General features: G+C 38.6%; 2 protein-coding genes across 2 annotated transcripts; one reads left to right on the top strand and one right to left on the bottom strand.

Annotated features, from left to right (window-relative positions):
- The first annotated feature begins 3,722 nt into the window (after positions 1-3,722).
- Positions 3,723-8,822, top strand: LOC140938401 (uncharacterized). Its single transcript, XM_073387887.1, has 7 exons — positions 3,723-3,867; positions 4,102-4,227; positions 7,131-7,166; positions 7,481-7,538; positions 7,943-7,978; positions 8,166-8,216; positions 8,749-8,822. Exons 1-7 carry the CDS (start codon positions 3,814-3,816, stop codon positions 8,820-8,822), a joined length of 435 nt encoding a protein of 144 aa, XP_073243988.1. The 5' UTR covers positions 3,723-3,813.
- LOC140936704 (uncharacterized) lies at positions 4,840-5,792 on the bottom strand. Its single transcript, XM_073386191.1, has 2 exons — positions 5,608-5,792; positions 4,840-5,525 (listed from the first exon to the last, which is right to left on the bottom strand). The coding sequence occupies exons 1-2, from the start codon at positions 5,790-5,792 to the stop codon at positions 4,952-4,954; spliced, it is 759 nt and encodes a 252-aa protein (XP_073242292.1). The 3' UTR covers positions 4,840-4,951.
- Positions 8,823-18,708: the final 9,886 nt, after the last annotated feature.

Below are 18,708 nucleotides of genomic sequence, written 5' to 3'. Positions count from 1 at the left end.
TACCCGCAAGAGGTTTGTAATTTTCACATGTAGGTATTTCAAATTAAACTGAAATACCACTGCTCTAAGCCAATCAAATTGCAGAAATTTCTCATGTGGTAGTATGATTAAGCGAATCCCATTTCAGCGAGAGCCGAACAACTGGACGTCTAGCTTATGTTAACGTGCTTCATAAAACGTCACTCTTCCAGCTTTAGCTTAACCTCGTAGTCGTGCCGAAGCGGCAAAGAAATGATCTCCAGACGGTGCAACGCATGTGAAAAGTGATGATTACCATTACTTCTGTTATATTTTACTTTTTCTTTAAATTCTTTTTTTAATTAACTCTAAATTTCCGACCTATCTATAGGGTGGCCCATGGCCCATAGGAAAAGATATGCAATAAACAATAATTTTGTACAGTCGAAACTCTCGGTACGGACACCTCTCTATTTCGGACAGTTTCCAATGTCCCGACAAAATTCTCACAGATTTTCCTTAAAAAACCCTTTATAATGCGAACTCTCTCTAATACGGATAACGGACACTAAATCTCGGCCCCAAAGAGTAAATTCATATAGACTTAACCTCTTCAGGTTATTACGGGCTCTGCGGTGAACAGATGATTCCCGAATCCCAACCAGGTGAATCTGCACAGGGTGAATCCCATCTGGCTGATAAGCTATGCAAGGTGATTTCAAAAGCTCAATCGCTGTATATCAAACAACGATTTGCGAAAGGTGCCACAGAGGAACATAACTTCCTTTTTTAGTTGAATAACTACAGATAGCATAGAAATCTTTTCAATTACATTTTGTACTCTAGTTACTGATTACTGCAATTGCAGAATAGCGAGACGCTTTCAGAATTGCGGTTTACGTTACAGGCCTTTTACATGCAGCGTTGCGCTGTAACTCGTTTCGTTTTAAGACAGTGATTTATCTACGACAGTACGTGCGTAGCTGTTATGTACAATGTTGTATGCTACTGAAAGACAGCGTCCTTGTACTGTGAATTAACAAATTTAAATGCAGTTTAAAGAGTGTGAGCCTGGTTTTAGCTATTGAACACTTAAAACTGTAAGTGGAGTCATAAAAGTGACGTCATCATAGTTTTTTTTTTGGCTTCGCCGTTCAGTAGTGCTCCTAAGAAAACCGCCAGGCTGCGCAGGCTATGTTTTATATGACGTCCGAATGGTTGTTACTGTTTTACAGGTTAACAAACTACCTATTATGAATGCCAAAGCCGGGGCTGCGATATCGCTCTCACAAACCTCCTAGATCATTTGGCTTACTTCCTTGCGACTAATCTTCTTTTATGGTTCATTGAACGTTTTGCAGTTCAAAGTTATAACTTTTGTGAGCACTTATCGAAGGCTTTGAGGTATATGGAATAAAGATGATGTGAACCGTGGAAAGACAAATTTAAATGAGGATATGAATTAACCCTAATGATCGAGGCTGTGGTAATTGCAAATTGCTTAAAAAGCAATTTGCAAATTAACAATTAACCCACTCCCCCAGACAGTGCTCTAAGTGGGACCATTTTAACGAAACTTTTTGCGGGTAACTCATTTTCAGAATCACTAATAACACGGAAAGCACGTGCATATCAATCTAGTTTGTATTCACTGTAACTGTAATAAATTAATAAAGTTTTGTGCCTCAATAAACGTGTCGCCTGTTCATTGACCAACCTACTCTATTTTGTTAAAATGGTCCCACGAGGCTTTCCTCACGGTCGAATTTCTATGCAAACATGGGCTTGTTGACTCGCATCATTAACTGACTAACGGCACAGTAAGAGGTATACTCACAGGATAAAGTTGTCTTATTTACTTTATTGTTAAAAAAAAAAACGATCGAGCTGATGCAAGGGACAACTCGGACGCACTTGCAGAAAAAACAGTGCTAAAAATGGCACGTCGCACGTTTGCTCGTTCACTCATTTTTTTCACTGCCTCTCATTTTTACCTTGCATTGGTGGCCCCTACAAAATTTTCATGTTTGTTTTCCAACAAAAAAGTCTCCTTGGTATTTTTTATCTCTCGCTCTAGATCTCTGTCGCCATTTTTCTGGCTGAACTTCGCTGGCCTGCCGCCTCTTTTTCTCTGTCTTTCTCTTGCTCTATATTCCAAATCTGTGGACATGACAATTAATCTAAGCTTAAAACTGTTGCCAACGCAGATACAGAAAAAATTTCATCTTTCCGTTTTCATCTTTAGTTGTCTCTACTTTACAAGACGCTGGTGGCTATGCGATTTCCCGCCAAAATAACCTCGAGTTGCATTTGGGTTGCCATACCTGTTGATTGAGTTATTTTACATTAGTTTGCCTGTGGTGCGGACGGTCGGTCGCTCGGGCGGTGTACTGTCACGTGATTACCAAATTTTTTAGGATGAGTAGATTTACTTATAAAACAAAAGAAGCTAGGCTGATTTTTATAGTCGGGAAGATATATATCTTTTTACCAATATTTCGGAAGGCACGGCCTTCCTTCTTTAGGGTCTTATTCATATAATGAATATTCTCACTGGGGCCATCTCGTACAAACGCCCCAAATCCCTTCGGGATTCAAGGATAAAAATTCCCGTGCGCTCGTAGTCTCCTGGGTGTTCTGTTTCACACAGGTTTTGTATAAATAGGCCTGTTTTGGCCTGTTTAATTCTCTTTTCGTTAAACGTTCGCCAGTCGTTAGCTTGGCGTTCTTTTTCTCTTGCCCGGTCATCGCTGCGCCATCTTCGAAGATTCTCTTCCTTCTTCGTTCTCCAAGCCGGACTTAATCCCTGTTGTTCCTGCGGATGGGGCTGTTGCAGCGGCCGTTGATCCTCCAGTTGTCGCGCCTCCGGCTCCAGCCGAGGCTGCCGGTGACAACAACGCACAGAACGCTAACGACAACGTCGTTCCTGCGCCCCAACCTGCGGCCCAGGAGGTGAGTGTTTTCTCTTGTCCTTGTATTCGTCAAAGTCAAAAGGCTGACTAACTTATACGTATAATAATTATGTAGATGAAAATTAAATGAAACTTTAGTATTCAGAACAATGGATTGATGAGTGAAATAAAACAGCCGAATAAAAATTGGATAAATGACCATAATTTTAATAAAGATTTAACATTTAAAATAATGGAAAAAAAGAAATATCGCAAAACAAATGTCCCTTTCAATTGTCAACAACCCTGACTACTAATTCAAGTATCCCTTGCCTTAACTCATCGAGTAGTCTTCGTCGACACATCTTGCCTCGTCGAGTCGTCCTCGTCGAGTCATCGTCTCGTTGAGTCGTCCTCGTCAAGTCAACTTCACCGAGTCATCCTCGTCGAGTCATCGCCTCGTTGAGTCATCGTCGTCTAGTCAACCGTGTCTCAGCGAGTTTCTTTTGCACTTGTTGCTTACAATCTAACTCGCTCCCCACTATCTAAACGCCTGGGAAAGGTTAGATCATATAAATAACATGAGTTTCTGTCTTTCTTTTTTTTTTTTAAGATGGAAGAAGATATGAGTAAAGAGGTAAGTAAAATATTTGTAGATTCATTTTTAAAACTAGGAACTCAATTTTTGATTCAAGAATCTAGAATGGGCATGGAAAGCTGTATTTCAAATAAAAGTGCGGACTAATAATTATTTTTAGAAGAATTAGGGTAGTTTTATTTCAGTGAGCTTACCTTTAGAACTATCAGCTCTCTTTAAAAAAATGTTCTGTGAGTAGGAACTCTCTCAAAACCGCAAGAATATTAGAATATTATACTTTTTTTTCCTTTGCAGCGGGCTATAAGAGAGGCAAGGCACAGTAGGGTGTCAAACGAAGACAAAAGTGGTTGGCATATTATTGTCAAAATGCCGAATGGTGAGCGCATTAGCTGCTACATCAAGAAGGAATCATGTTTTCAGGTACAAGCTCTTGCTGATTTGAAGTGTACATATCTATCTCTGGGAATATTCGAACTTTTAAAATATAGAAAATACAGGTACTGTTACATGTTACTCTGCCTCCTGACAAATCAATCCACCACGTATGTTGTATGACCGTCATTTCAACTTAAAAGAGATGGATTCTTTTAATTGCCTTAAAAAAGCCTTCTATTGAGATAAATTACTAAAATACTTTTTTGCTTTTTTTTATAGGCAGTCTATGACTGGGTTGGCTACCCGGATGGCCGGCCCCTCTTTTTTACCCTGCATGGAGGGGGAGGGGTGAAAAAACCAGAGGACCCTGTTGAAGGACACTGTTCCCTCCACTTACAGGAGCGAGTGAGTATATTAATATTAAACAATGAATCGAGACAATCGTGAATAGTGAAATTACAAACCAATTTTTCTGGGAAGATTAACTAGTCTGGACAACACTCAACCCTTTTAACAAGTTACCCACTTATGTATGTATTGCTTGAGATACATGTAACAATTATCGTAGACAAACATCGTAAAATTAATATCCCAAGGCAATGATATCACAGAGCCATATCCTGCGTCACAAATGTAATCAAACCGTGGTGTGTAACGCTGATAATTTGTTTATCCAATTCAATGCAATTCAATTCAATTCAATTCTTTATTCACACTATACAAGATATTTACATAAGTGTACATGGTAGGAAAATAAAGTAGCTACAAATAATAATTAACTAAAAGATATTAAGTTCATTTGTGTACGGTGTCCAAAGTAGCAAGAGCTTTCTTGTTGGACACCGTCATATTGAAATAATTGGCAGCAGTAAAGAGAGGAATAAAATTTCAAATAATATCAGTGATAAAACATATAAGCAAGGTCAGATTTGGTTGGTTAGAAGACAGGACTTCCATTCTTTCTTAAACTTATGATATGGCAGACACTTGAGACCAGGCGGTACAGTCTCCCAGGTCATGAAAAGGTAAAGCTTGCAGGCTACTTTGGGGATGATTGAGGTTGAACATGTATGTGTCTGTAGGTTAAATATTATTATAGGGCACACAAGTGTAGGGAAGAAAAAAAGAATTACGAGTTATTGCTTATCTGTTCGATGTAGTCTTCAAATTCCTCATGTGTAACAAAAGATTTGGTTTGTGAAGAATCTTGAGCCTTTAGCATGATCTTCCCATTTGCAGTCCATAGGTATTTGTAGTTGTTCTTTCGCTTGAAGTCATTGATACGGCCAAAGAGTTGTTTGCGATAACCTGTGAGAGATTCATTGATGTGGATTTTATTGTTGCTTGTAGCAGCGAGACCCATTGCGGCTTGTACGGACGGCAAGTTGCTAATATTCTTTCCAATTAGATTCCCGCGTTTCTTGTACATTTCTTCTCTTTTATCTCTATGTAGAAACTTGACAATCAAACGATGCTTCACATTCTTGGTGTCCGGAAGCCGGTGAGCTGCTGCTAGGTGAGCGTCTTCAACATTTACATCGATTAAAGTACCAATCTCTTTGATAAGCTGCTTTGGATTTTCCTCCGGCAGTATTGGAATGCCCGTTATTTCCAGACAGTCTCTTCGAGAGTATTGTTGGACTTCGTCGATTGCACATTCAATTCTGTAGACTGCCTGCTCCACAGTTAGCTCGCTCGGCGATCTTTGTCAGCTCAGCATCCTTTTTCCCCAGCGTGTTTGTCGTTTGGTTCAATGACTTGAGCGTGTTTAGAACAGACTCGTACTTTTCCGATATGAAGGACTGAGATTTCTCTATCCCGTCAACACGGGCTGTCAAGGTCTTAATGCTTCTGATGCTTGTTCTGAGTGCTTCGAGTTCGCTTTTCAATTCACGCTTAATACTAGGCAAAAATTCTTCCTTCCAAATTTTCCGTAAGTCATTGACATTCAGATAACCTTTCGCATCCATCACTATGAATTAACTCAGAAATTAAGTGGTTATGATAGGTTCAATTCACTTTCATGTTCACCACCAATTCGCCATGCTGCCGCCATTCACCGATATGCAAATCCCATCCTTATTTATTTAAAGAGTTGTTTACCGGAAATGCGTTGGAAATTTCCCTTCGACCTGAATGGCAAATTGACAATAGTTTTTTTTTAAAGTTACTCACACCTATTCAAAGATACCCAAATCCTGCTACACAGTAGTGGGCCAAGGATAAGGGTTTTGGTGCTGTTTCACAGATGGGCTTGTTTTAAAATAGAAGGTCCAGGCTAATAGATTAATAGGCCCGTAAGGCTTAACAAATCCCACCCAGTGTATCTATACCATCTACAGTACATGGACAGGGACCGCAGACGGGGAGGAGCTGGTAGGGCCGCGGCCCCACCACTTTTTTGCGCCCCCGCCCCCACTTCTAGCGCTAAAAAGAAAAATAATAATAGTACAAGTTTTTTTCCGTCTATATTCCGCTATATTCTCTGTATTTTCTTTAATTTCAAACGCCAGGCATTTTGTGGGGCTCCTGTGCTTTTCGCGGTAATTGTGCCCTGGGGCCGACTTGCCCCTTGATCAAACGCCATGCCTTGGCCACCCCTTCGCTTCGTTCGGCAGCGTGTTTTGTACTTCCAGCTCCGGCAGAGTTTTTTTTTGGTCAGATTTATCAGACGAAATAAAGAAAATTACTAGCTTTTTCAGGCCAAACGAAGCTGAGTAGTTGTTTTGAGTTGATAAAAGTTTTATATTTTGTCTTTCTCCTTTCGAATCAATGAAATATTCGATGGCAAGAAGAATTACATTACTTGAACGGTGAACACTAAACGGCCATTGTTAGAAATTTTTGAGATCACTTCAGTGTAGTATTTTCTATACTAAAATTGTAATCGCGTCTTTTCTTGCATTGAATCTGAACTGACCGTGTATGTTGGTCGTTTATTGAAAAAGTATTTTCAATTTGTCAGCCCTCCCACTTTTCACCTTGCTCCGCGGTCCCTGATGGACAGTGTTCAGTACACATATCTACACATGAAAATATTATTATTATTATTATTATTATTATTATTGTTTTTTGCCTCAATGGAGGACATAAGCACCGTCAGACAATGAAGATGCGGGTGTCATTAAATGCTAGAGGGTAGCAAGGGAACAGTAATAATTTAAGCCACGTAAAGTATCATTAAATGATCACCTGGTTCCTACAGAAAGATATATTTGAGGTTTCTAACCCTTACACAAAAATTATGTAACATCAAAAAGAACAGTCCATGTCTTAACTGTAAGTGGTGTGATTATTATCTTGTACAGGAAGAGGAAGAAATGCTTTTACTCCTTGATTCTGAGGTAATTATTATTGCTCTAAGGCCTATGGAATACAGCACCACTGTACTCAGAAAAGTCCCTGAATTGTCTTCCCCTATGCACGTTGACTGTACGTTGGACAAAAAATGTAATATTTAAATTGATAATAATAATAGTTATAGTAGTGTATATAGCAACTTTGAAATTTAGCACCTTGCTTTTCATGATTACAACAGTATCATGATATATTAGAAAGCCTTCTAGTATTGGTCCAATTTATGTTTAGATTAAGAAACATCACATAGAAATTACGCCGTGTGTACAGTGGGCTGATGTTGCGTCCTTGTTTTGCACAGGTTTCCTTAAGAGGATCATTGCCAAAGGGCACTGAGGATTTGTCCTCAACCTTACCCGGTAAGACTTCCAAAGATAACGTTTGTATACGTGATATGAAGTGGTGACGTGGAAATTAATGAAATCTTTAAGTCCCATGGATAAAATGACTCGAACCGACTCCGTGATAAATTACAAAGTTCTTAGTGACCCAGCTCAGAGCTTGCGAAAAAAAAAAAAACATCTCTCATTAGTTTAAAGCAATCCTAGATCAATAATAATAAACAGGTTGTCAAAAGATGAAGATTCATAAAAGTCAATGAGCCATTTAATTTTCGTTTGATATTTTGTTTGGAGCTGAATTTGAACAGTCTACTCATGCACATTAAATTTCTTTATCATTATGTTACGTGTATATTAAAAATTCAGGTTACTTGATTTTCTTTAGACTTTTTCTTATATTGTCTATTTAAATGACTTTGTAGATGAAAGAAAGGATGATGATGCCATGCGAGGTGTAGGTATGGAATTAAGTTAATTTAACTTTCTGTATACCTTTGATTGTCATTCCCACAGTACAATAAAACAAGTCAAACCATTTTCCTCACCATAACAACTTTTTTTAAAAATGCCAACGTTACCTAGTAAAGAAACTGAATATGTAGTTTTTCGCGATAGTAATTTTTTTTTTTGGTATTAAACATTAAGGTCCACCTGAGGCAAAGAGGCCAAAAGGGGAAGCAGGTGTCACAGAAAAAGGTACAGTACATGTTACTGGGAATTTGTTGCTAGAATTTTTTTCTCTTCCGTACAAAAAAATAGCACATTCGTTAGAATATTGTTTTTGTTTACGTTGTAGCTGGTTGTTGATGATCACAGTATAAGTGCTTAGGCCGCGAAATGAGCGTTTTATCAAAAAAAAAAAAAAAAAAGAATTCAAATCAGTTTCTGTACTTCGTGCCTAGGGTTTCCTTCTTTCACTCTTAAGTATTCTAATGTGATGCACACCTACCATACGCAGTCTCGAAAATCAATATTTACTGGTACTTTAGATTATTAAATTACAGTAATTTTTTATAGCGGTAGTGACCTATAACCCCTTTCATAGGACAGTCATCATTACATTTATCAAACGTACAAGCGCAAATGACTTGAGAATAAGGCAAGAACACGCAAAAGAGCCGTTAAGCACTCCGCTTGAATTTTCCAAACCAGAAAGCTGGTTTGGAAACAGCCCGTGCCTTGGCGGTTAAATATGGCGATGTAAGATTAAATTTTTTATTTTTTATAGGGGAAAACAACGAAAAAACAAAGAAGAAGCGTAAAAGGAGGAAGAAGTCAAAGAATGAAGTGGGCAAAGAATGATGCTTGGCAGTTTTTAATTTCCGATTTCTTAAGTGTTTAATTTTTAATAGGAAGAGGACAGAGTGGAGTCCAATTTGGTCTGTTATTGTACATTCAACTCACTATCTCATTTGTGATTGGCCGAAAGCGTGGAGTGAGATTTCGAAAGCAGCGCTTGGGACGTCATCTACACTCGACGTCACGGGTAATCATGTCATGTATGACCGCGGTGTATGATTTTTACCTCGACCTTGATTATCACAAAAACCTCATCCAATAATTGTTTAGTATGATTACAGACCGAATTAGACTACATGAAGCTCTCCTACCGATTAATCTTAACTTTAACAAAATTTGTGATAATATAAGGCTCTGTTTTTAAATCAAAACACAAGAAATTCCAAGCAGTGAAAAAAAGGCCATTTAAGTGCGCGCGTACTGTCCTGTTAGTGCTGAAAGCATGGCAGTTGATTGCCAGTCAGATTTGAGAATTTTGCTATAGTTATGATTAACTTTAAAAATATGGAATAGACAAATGAACAAAATGTGCACTTGAATAATCTAATTAGTTTACGCAAAGAAACAGTTCCATTTTTTCACTTTGACAATGAGCCAACAGCTTTGACCGTCGTTGTTTCTCGTTTGGATGACGACTGATTCCTAGATTGTGTTATACACTATTTGTCGAGTTGCTAAGCTTGTTTTCTTTTTCTCTCAAAGTACCGGGCTTTGATGATTATATCACTATTACTGTGACACTCACAAGTCAGATTTTTTTATGGAATGTTAATGTGTTGCGATAAAATTTCCAATAAGGCGCGCGCGAAAATTTCCAGGCGTTCACCTTTTTCTGAGTTTGACAGTACATGGAGGTGGGGGACCCGAGGTAGGTACTAGGTGGGGTAACCCGCTTAGGTGGGATTAGAAAAGAACCCTCCTCTACATGCAATCTTACTACCCGTTTAACACGTGAACAAGAAACATGTTAGCAAACCACGTGTTTTGGCTTTTCTGCACTCACTTGCTGCTCTTGCTGCAACTTTCAGTCCTGTTCCTTTCTATTGTTAATCAAATTAAAATGAGAGATTATATGGACAGGCGGGTTACCTCACCTACCTGGGGTCTCCCACCTTCATGAAAAAAGGCCCTAAGAGTTCAAATTTGAAATTTTGCAAGTTCCCTTTCATGATTACAACAGTATAATGCGTTTCTGATTTGAAGTGGAAATTTTGCAAAGTTTCGTATCCAAAACTAATGCCATCTGTATGATCATGGCGAAAGAGCTTTCCCCATTAGGCCCTTAGCTAATTTTAACTTGCCGATGAACTTACTTAAAAAGAAGGGTTACACTTTTTTTTAATTTAAGGCAAGCTTAGTGCTAAATAAAGGGAAAACAAAAATAATACCGTCTATGCGTCTATTCTGAATTTAATTCGTAAGTGCGACGAGGAAAGCCCATGACCTGATAGTAGAAACTGAATATATTGGGGATTTATATATTATAGTAAGGGTAATTTTTCAGTTTCGTTTTGTTGCAAGTTTCACCGTTTGGAGAATGGAATAAGTTGAAAATATATAATTGTATTGTATTTACAGGTTTTGAACCACAAAATTTTATCTTTCTCAAACTCTCCGCCGGGGGTTTAGTCTTAACATATTCTTCAGCTCGATATTCTTATAAACACCTTTATAAAGTGTATTGTTATAGGAAGAAAAAGTGTAATCCTAATCCGCGGACAATGTCAGACCCTTATCCCACAGATATTCTCTGGTGCAGAAGCAATAGATAAAAACCTTCCCGCTTTTTGTCTGAATGTTTTTCAACTTTCTCCATCCGTTCCTCTACTCCATATGTTGTTGCTTTGTTATTTATACCCGCTTTTTCATGTTTTGAGCAGTTAATTTTTTATGTTTCACTCAATTTGGCGGTAAATTCAGCGACACAGCTCTTTTAAATAGTGACTCTAACTCATTATCAAAATCTTCGGGACTCCCATAACCGTTAGTACTCTCTATCTCTCTTTATAAATAGTCTTTTGTAAACATTAGAAGGTGGAAAAATAAATTTGAACGCAAGGAGGAGAGAAAGCGCATGAATGTCTATGCCTGCAGTTAGTTGCATTAAACTCGTGATCTTGAAATAAAATGGAGAAAACCATCAACACCATTTTCATTCAGGTTACAAAATTGGCAGTCGTCCCCTTCGAGTCATCCCCTCGTCGAGTCACCCTCGTTGAAGTCGTCCTCGTTGATTCAACGTGTCTCCTGGAGTAATTCTCGCCAAGTAATGGTGCCTCATCGAGTCATCCTCGGCGAGTCATCCTGTGTTACAGAGTTATCCTCGTAAGGTCATAAAGTGAAGTCGAGACGTCCTCGTCGAGTCTTGAGGAGCCTTCGCGTCTATTTATTTATTTTTGAGCCTCGGTAGAAGGATGACTCCGTTCCCAGAAACGGTGAGTGATCCATTAGTTTTAGGGTTTGTACTACTAGTTTAGTTTTCGCATCTTTGTACAAGTTTACAGTTTTCGCGTCTGTGTTACTATTTTATTTTCGTGTCTGTATTATAACTTTAGTTTGGCGTCTGTGCACAACTTTAGTTTTCCGTCTGTGTTATAAGTCTGTGTGACAAATTTAGTTTTCGCGTCTGTGTGACAAATTTGGTTTTCCGTCTGTGTGACAAGTTTGGGTTTCGCGTCTGTGTGACAACTTAAGTTTTTCGTCTGTGCGACAAGTCTGTGTGACAAATTTAGTTTTCCGTCTGTGTGACAAGTCTGTGTCACAAATTTAGTTTTCGCGTCTGTGTGACAAATTTAGCTTTCGCGTCTGTGTGACAACTTAAGTTTTTCGTCTGTGCGACAAGTCTGTGTGACATGTTTAATTTTCGCGTCTGTGTGACAAATTTAGTTTTCCGTCTGTGTGACAAGTCTGTGTGACAAATGGGTGTCTGTAAAACGTGGACCGGATATCTGCGGATGGCGGATGCGGATTGGAAAGTGCGGATAGAAAAATGCGGATGGAAAAAAATGCGGATAACAAAAAAAGTAAGAAGAAAAAAACGAGAAATGTGGCTGGCAAAAAATATAAATAAACAAACAAACAAAGGAAAGAAATCTTTCTTTCAAGTCGCTGTCACATGGTTGAACCCTTCACTTACATACAGAACGTGATGCCAATAGTTGACACAGTTAGACCGTCTATTTTGTACCCTGTAATTTCTTTCATTAATGTCACAGAAATAAGAACGCTCCGTTCCTCCTCCTTAAATGCATGCATACTTGGTGTACTTCTCCTTTGAGTAAAGGTAAACAGCTCAAAAAATCGGCTAGCAAAGGAGGTGTCTGCAAAACGAGGACTGGATACCTGCGAATGGCGGATGCGGATAGGAAAATGAGGATAGAAAAAATTGTGAACAATAACAAAAACAACAAAAAAAAAACAAATTTGGATATATAAATTGTGTCATTTTAATGAAATGAAAGAAATGTTTTAAAAAACATTTCTTAACAAAACAAAACGTGTATAACGTTGTTCGGACAACAACAACAAAAAAGGACTAAACTTCCTCAAATTAAAAAGAAAATTAGAGAAAACAAACTAAACCAAAAAATAGCGTGAATTACGCGAAAAAATCGGCGTGCTTTGCGTCACCTATTTCACACTCGCCTCCGCTAAATCGCCATGTTTCCTTACGAAGGAGCCTGACCTTCAAAAAGGCTCATAATACAAATCAACGTTCGCTCTGCCTTGACTATGGTCGACTCTGCCATAGAAGACAGTTCAAAGAGTGATTGTGAACTGCAGACACCTGCAGAAGCCCATTTTTGAGATCAAAAGCTAAGCTACTGTTACACTAGTGGTCTTCTGTTAAACAATTTCGTCTCGGTTTTGTGTGAATCGGTCTTGTTTAATGAGGGTTTTTCTACAGAAATTCATTTTCAAGCAATATGCCGCACCCTCAACGGAGTCATTTTTCTGGCATTTGTTCCATTTTCACAGTTTTACGAAAAGCTTCCATCAACATATAAAAATACTGATCTGGTGTAGACATAGCTAAAAAATTTATATAGTCTTCTTAACTGAGCAGCTTGGTTTTTTTCTGATTTGTAATAATTAAACATCTTTCCATGTAGGAAAAATTTGTTTGGTTGCTGCTTCACAGATAGACGAGAGCGGGCCAAATAATTCGAATATTATATAAATCATTTTCGATTCCGAATTCTGCCCTTCACGCTTTTAAAAACGAGTTTTAAGTTGTTCGGTACAGACGTTCTAAAAACTCAGTGAGGATGTGTTTTGGAAACTATTTTGCTAGCAGAAAAATTCGAAACAAAAACAAATGAAACAGAAAGTAGCCTTCATTAATGCGTTTCCAAGCGACACTTTTTGGAGGGAGTTTAATTTTGCCGATTAGGTGATTTTTTTTACATCTTTTCGGGAAAGGTGTAAAAAAAATCATCAAGAAGATCTTGATCAAGCAAGAAGCCTGTTTTTTCTTTTCAATCTGCAGTATATTTTGCAATTTTACAAATTCGAACTCATTATTCGTGCACTTATAAATTCCCAAAGGGTAGAACTTGTAAAAAATAAATCCACATGATGGGCGGAGTTGATTGGCATCTACACATCTGCCAAATCGGAAAGTTATGTTTTTACGTTCGGCCTTTTTTCTGGTTAATACTGCAGTTTTTTCTGTCTCGAGCCGCTCAAACAAATAAGTCTTGATTTGATTGCCCTGAGAATATTCTTTCTGTAAGTTGAGTACACTATATCCAGTGAGAGCAAAGAAATCAGAACTCCAAGTCAGAATGATTTTATATCAAAAATTGTTTATCGTTTGTTTTGCAAGTACTAACACCTCCCCTTCTTAGCGTGATAACCATGAAATTCCTAATAAAGTAATGTTTAAAAAATAGCGATCACTCCCGAAAGTAAAGACATACTGCTTCGTGAATTACACCGCTTTAGGATGCTGGTATGGTAATATTCTGCATTCTGACCCGTGATTGCAGGGACCACTGGCTCCTTATTTGGTAAAGGGAAGAATATTAAACGGGGACAGTGCAAAATAAGCGAACCTTTGCTAGCCGATTTTTTGAGCTGTTTACCTCGCCTGCAAGCCTTAAAGCTAAACACTCAAAGGAGAAGTGCACCAAGTATGCATGCATTTAAGGAGGAGGAACGGAGCGTTCTTATTTCTGTGACATTAATGAAAGAAATTACAGGGTACAAAATAACTGTGTCAACTATTGGCATCACGTTCTGTATGTAAGTGAAGGTTTCAACCATGTGACAGCTACTTGAAAAAAAGATTTTTTTCCTTAATTTTTTGTTTGTTTATTTTATTTTATTATTATTTTTTTGCCATCCACATTTCTCGTTTTTTTTTCTTCTTAGTTTTTTCGTTATCCGCATTTTTTTTCCATCCGCATTTTTCTATCCGTATTTTCCCATCCGCATCCGCCATCCGCAGATATCTGGTCCGCGTTTTACACACACAAATTTAGTTTTCGTGAGTCAAGTGTGTTACAAGTTTGGGTTTCGCGTCTGTGTGACAATGTTAGTTTTCCGTCTGGGTGACAAGTTTAGTTTACTGTTTTTTCAAAGACCAACGAAAGAAAGATAGAAGCGAGTTCGAGCCAGACACAATGTCCAGTTTTGAAAAGACTCCAGCGTCACTATAACGAGTGAATACTTACAGTGCTCTTAGTTTTGACCGAATAAACTATATAATATGTCTGCAAACCCTGAGGACTGGGAGGAAGGTTGACTTTGCCTTTCCAAGTTTCAACCTAGCCGTTGTTTTGATGAGAACGAAGCTGATGTAGAAACTGAATCGTAGGAAGAGAATTCTAGTCAGTGTTTGAAAATGTTAACGCAGATCACAATTGAAGACGAGAATGAACTGGCAGAAAGAGAGGTTTTCCCAAAAGCAATTAACGAGCGAATCCTTCGACAATGCCAACAAATTTACTTTGAAAAGCTTCTTTGCTTTTTGCAGTGTTTTTTTTTTTACACGGACAAACGGAGGAAAGATGGAAATGGCTTCTAGACAGACACGGTGTCCGGTTTCCAAAATACTCTAGCGTTACATTAAAGAGCTAAAACTTACAGTGCTCTTAGTTTTGACCGAATAAACTTTTTCAACATGGCGAATCTGTTTTCGCTTTCTCCGAAAGCCTTTGTTATGTGCTATTGTTTTCGTGCGCCAATAAAAACTTTCTTTTTGACGCCTGTCAAATGACTGTCAAATCGTTCGTCCTGCACTTGTTTCCGCGCTTCGCGCTTGGGCCATAAATCGACGGAAAAAAACACGGTCCGTAATTTACAGTACGGACCGGAAACTCGGCTAATAAGAGGTATATACGTACAATACCGTGTAACAGGGGTAAAATGGGGTTGACTGGCCTGCATGACTCCTCGTGCCCGGCGCGTGTTTTAGCATTTTCATAGTTTGGCTCCCATGCCGGTATGTCTTTGATCGGCTGTACTCCTTTGTACGATATGAGGGGTGGACTCTTACCGATTTCATTCAGTAATAGTTGTTGTTATATTCAGTGCCAGTTTCTCACGAGACTTTGTTTTACGTTATAGGCACTTGGCGTGACGGTATCGTGTGACTCACAAAAGGCAAGATTCGTAGGTTTCTCTTTTATACCGAAGGGCTAGTTTCCTGTCTCGACAATTTATTTCTGAGAGGTTCGTATGTGTGTGATTCCTTGTAACCTCTCTCTAGCAGATGTGATTTGCCCGACTCGTACGAGTCGTACCACTTGAAAGGGTCACCTCACGACAACTTTGCCAACAAAATGAGATGCCAGTTGTCCATTTGCTCGTGGAACTGCATGTGATACTTCAAGTTATCACACGGAAATATCACCCATTCACCACTAGTCATGATCAATCGCATGAATTGAAAGGCTGATCTCACCAATTTTACCATTCGCACAAGTTGAAACACACAAACCACGACCGGTTCGTGGTGAGTATTGAACAACCCTCATCGACTTGTGGCGATTTGTTAACAAGATTTTGATGTATGGGTTTGGGGATTAGTTAGGGTTGGGAGAGTTTAATTTTGTTGAGGATTGGGAAGGATAAGGGTTCATCATGGTGTTTATGATAGGATTATGTAGGGGATTCTACTGCGATAGGCGCAGTCTGGGGTGACTTCCTATAACTAAATGCTAATAAGTATGCGAGAAGGATCTTGAACTATTTATACCTTATTAATATTCATTATACTTCGGGCATAGTAAATGAGCATGTGTTATTCACAGTTGTCAGTTTGACTAACTTTAGTTGGAGTCGTCCCCATCCACCCACCCCCTTCTGCTTACTTTATTGGCACCTACGTGTCTTCCACATCAAGCTTGCTCGTTTGGGGTGACTTCCCATAACTAAATGCTAATAAGTATGCAAAGAGGATATTGTACTATACTTATTCCTCGCGAAGCGCCAAGCCGCGAGGTTTATAATCTCGTCGTGCGCGAAATGCGCGTGTATCACACGAGCATCGCAAGGCCAGCGTGACTTTCTCTTGGCTATAAATCTATCGAGTTGGTTGGTGTCCGCCTTGACGTCATCTAGAGTAATGACGTCAAAGTGCATTATGGGTTTCCAGGCAACCGATTGGCATCGATGACAAAGCTCCGGGTTTTGTTCATGAAGAGGGTTTTTTCATATGTGAATTATAATAGACTATTATCAATGACTAAACACAGAGGATGTAAAGAGGCAGCAACAAAATACTACAATTACACTGTAAACAAGGCGGACGAAGAGAGGGAACACCGACTGCCGATGTTTCAGCAAAATTCGTTCAATAGAATTCGCAACGAACTCCGACGAGGAATCATCGAGAGGCAAGTTTACAGTCAAAATTATCCGTTCTTCGATGCAACGATAGGCCTAGGCAGCAAGAATTACACCATCTGTAAGATCGACATGAAGAGTATCTTTCCAACGGACTGAGGACAGCCAGTCAGCCTTTTCACCGTTTTACAGTAAGCTTTATTTTACAATGAACAGTTTAGAACACCAATAATGTGTGACATGTAGGGAAGAGTTACATTTGTAAACAAAATCCCTACTGAACAAAACTATTTTCATTCCATTTCCTTCACAAGTAAAATATATATAAATATGTGTATAGCAGCCTTATACATAAACACAGCTGTGTCTTTTAAGTCAAATATAACAAAATTTATCATTGCTGGCCTCCTATATTTTCGTTCCTATTATTCCAAAAGACCATCTGTATTTCGGATATCCATGCCAGGAACGTTAATTCCCTTCGCTGTTTGGGAAATTGTAAGAAGTCAGTCATAAAATTTCACTCTTTCAAAGAAGTCAGAGAGAGGTGCCATATTTACAGAAAAAAAACATTTGTTCCATTGGCAGAAGAAGATTGAGATTGTTTCAAGAAATTAAACGACGTGCAAGTTGATATAAGGTTTCTCATTTAAGATCAATCCATCCTGCACTTAGCTTTACATTCACGATAAGTGCATGTAATACAGGGAAAGTGTTCATTTGACGCGTCTCAGTCTGGGAAATTAAAAATCTATGGCTCTGGCACTGTCTCAACAAGCTCATGCCTGTTTAGAATGAACACCAATGGAGAAACTGATCACCTTCAACATGACTTATTTGTTTACATTTCATACAAATTCACTCTTGCATAGGTATTTGTTTCTTTTGCACTAGTGTACACGAATAACTCTGAACACTTGCCTAGGTGATAAAAAATGGGTACTTTTTACATGGATTCTTTGCTTTACGATGAATACTCGCATATTCAATGATCATAAGTCATGATCACTTTAATAATTCTCTTGAACTGCATCCTTAATGACATTGCTACCTGTAGTTTTCTATTTCAGTGATTATGTTAGCACTTTACTGTTACAAACAATAGTTGTCAAGTGTGATTATGTACCAAAAAAGTGCAAACACTTTTGTAGCTGTAGTTCGCCTAACAATAATTTTTTTCTCCAATTACCAGCATTTAGTTGTTGTTTTCAGGCACTACTACTGACACATTTCACACATAATTATTACATTTAAGGGGGAACTTTTAGTGAGCAAATGCCTGCATATTAGTCATCAGTTATCCACTATCACCCCCATTTCCTTTTGACCATAATTACACATGTAGGAAGGTCAAATGGGGTGGACACGGGATGGGACCTATGCAGCATTGGCTAACAACAGCAACCCCATTAAAATCTCAGAAGATCCTTTTGAAAGCAAGAGCACTGGGTTCAAATTTTTAAAAAGTACATCTCAGCTTCCAATATTAGACCCGCCCTCCCCAGTTACATGATTTACTTCATTTCGCTCCTGTCCTCCCACCCCTTTTGGGCTTCCCCCCCAAGCTTTGCTGGGTTCTGCGATACACGTATTTCTAGTATAGTCCCTATGCCTAAATGCGGTTAACTTTCAACTTAGTGCACTACTTACCAAGTTTACCCCTCTGCAGTGCCAGCTTGTGAAGTTTAGTATCTGCGATGAATTATTGGACCCAAAATTGTCAAAATTGTCAGAATAGTTAAAATTTGGAACTCCCGAAGATGTCCCGACTAAAGCACGAGTTCGAAGCAAGATATGTACCGGTAATTATGGTAATTATGGTTAATTACATTCCAGGCTTCAATCTTGGCATCCACATTATGTACTGGACACCTGAGATGACGTAATACAAGGAGAACAAAAACCATAAAATAATGCCAAGTAGATTTTTCCCTGCACAGAAAGCTGGGTCAATAGGGCCGAACTGTTTGATATACCAATTTTAAAATCGTATATTTATTAGCGGTTTAGTCATGATTTAAAAACCAATAGCTAGGACTGCGTAGCGAAGCAAAGAGTCAAAAGACTGCGTCACATAACAACTTTGATTTTATTC

Source organism: Porites lutea, chromosome 5, assembly GCF_958299795.1.
Source record: "Porites lutea chromosome 5, jaPorLute2.1, whole genome shotgun sequence".
In the NCBI taxonomy this organism is placed as follows: domain Eukaryota; kingdom Metazoa; phylum Cnidaria; class Anthozoa; order Scleractinia; family Poritidae; genus Porites; species Porites lutea.
This window is presented reverse-complemented; position numbering and strand designations above follow the sequence as displayed.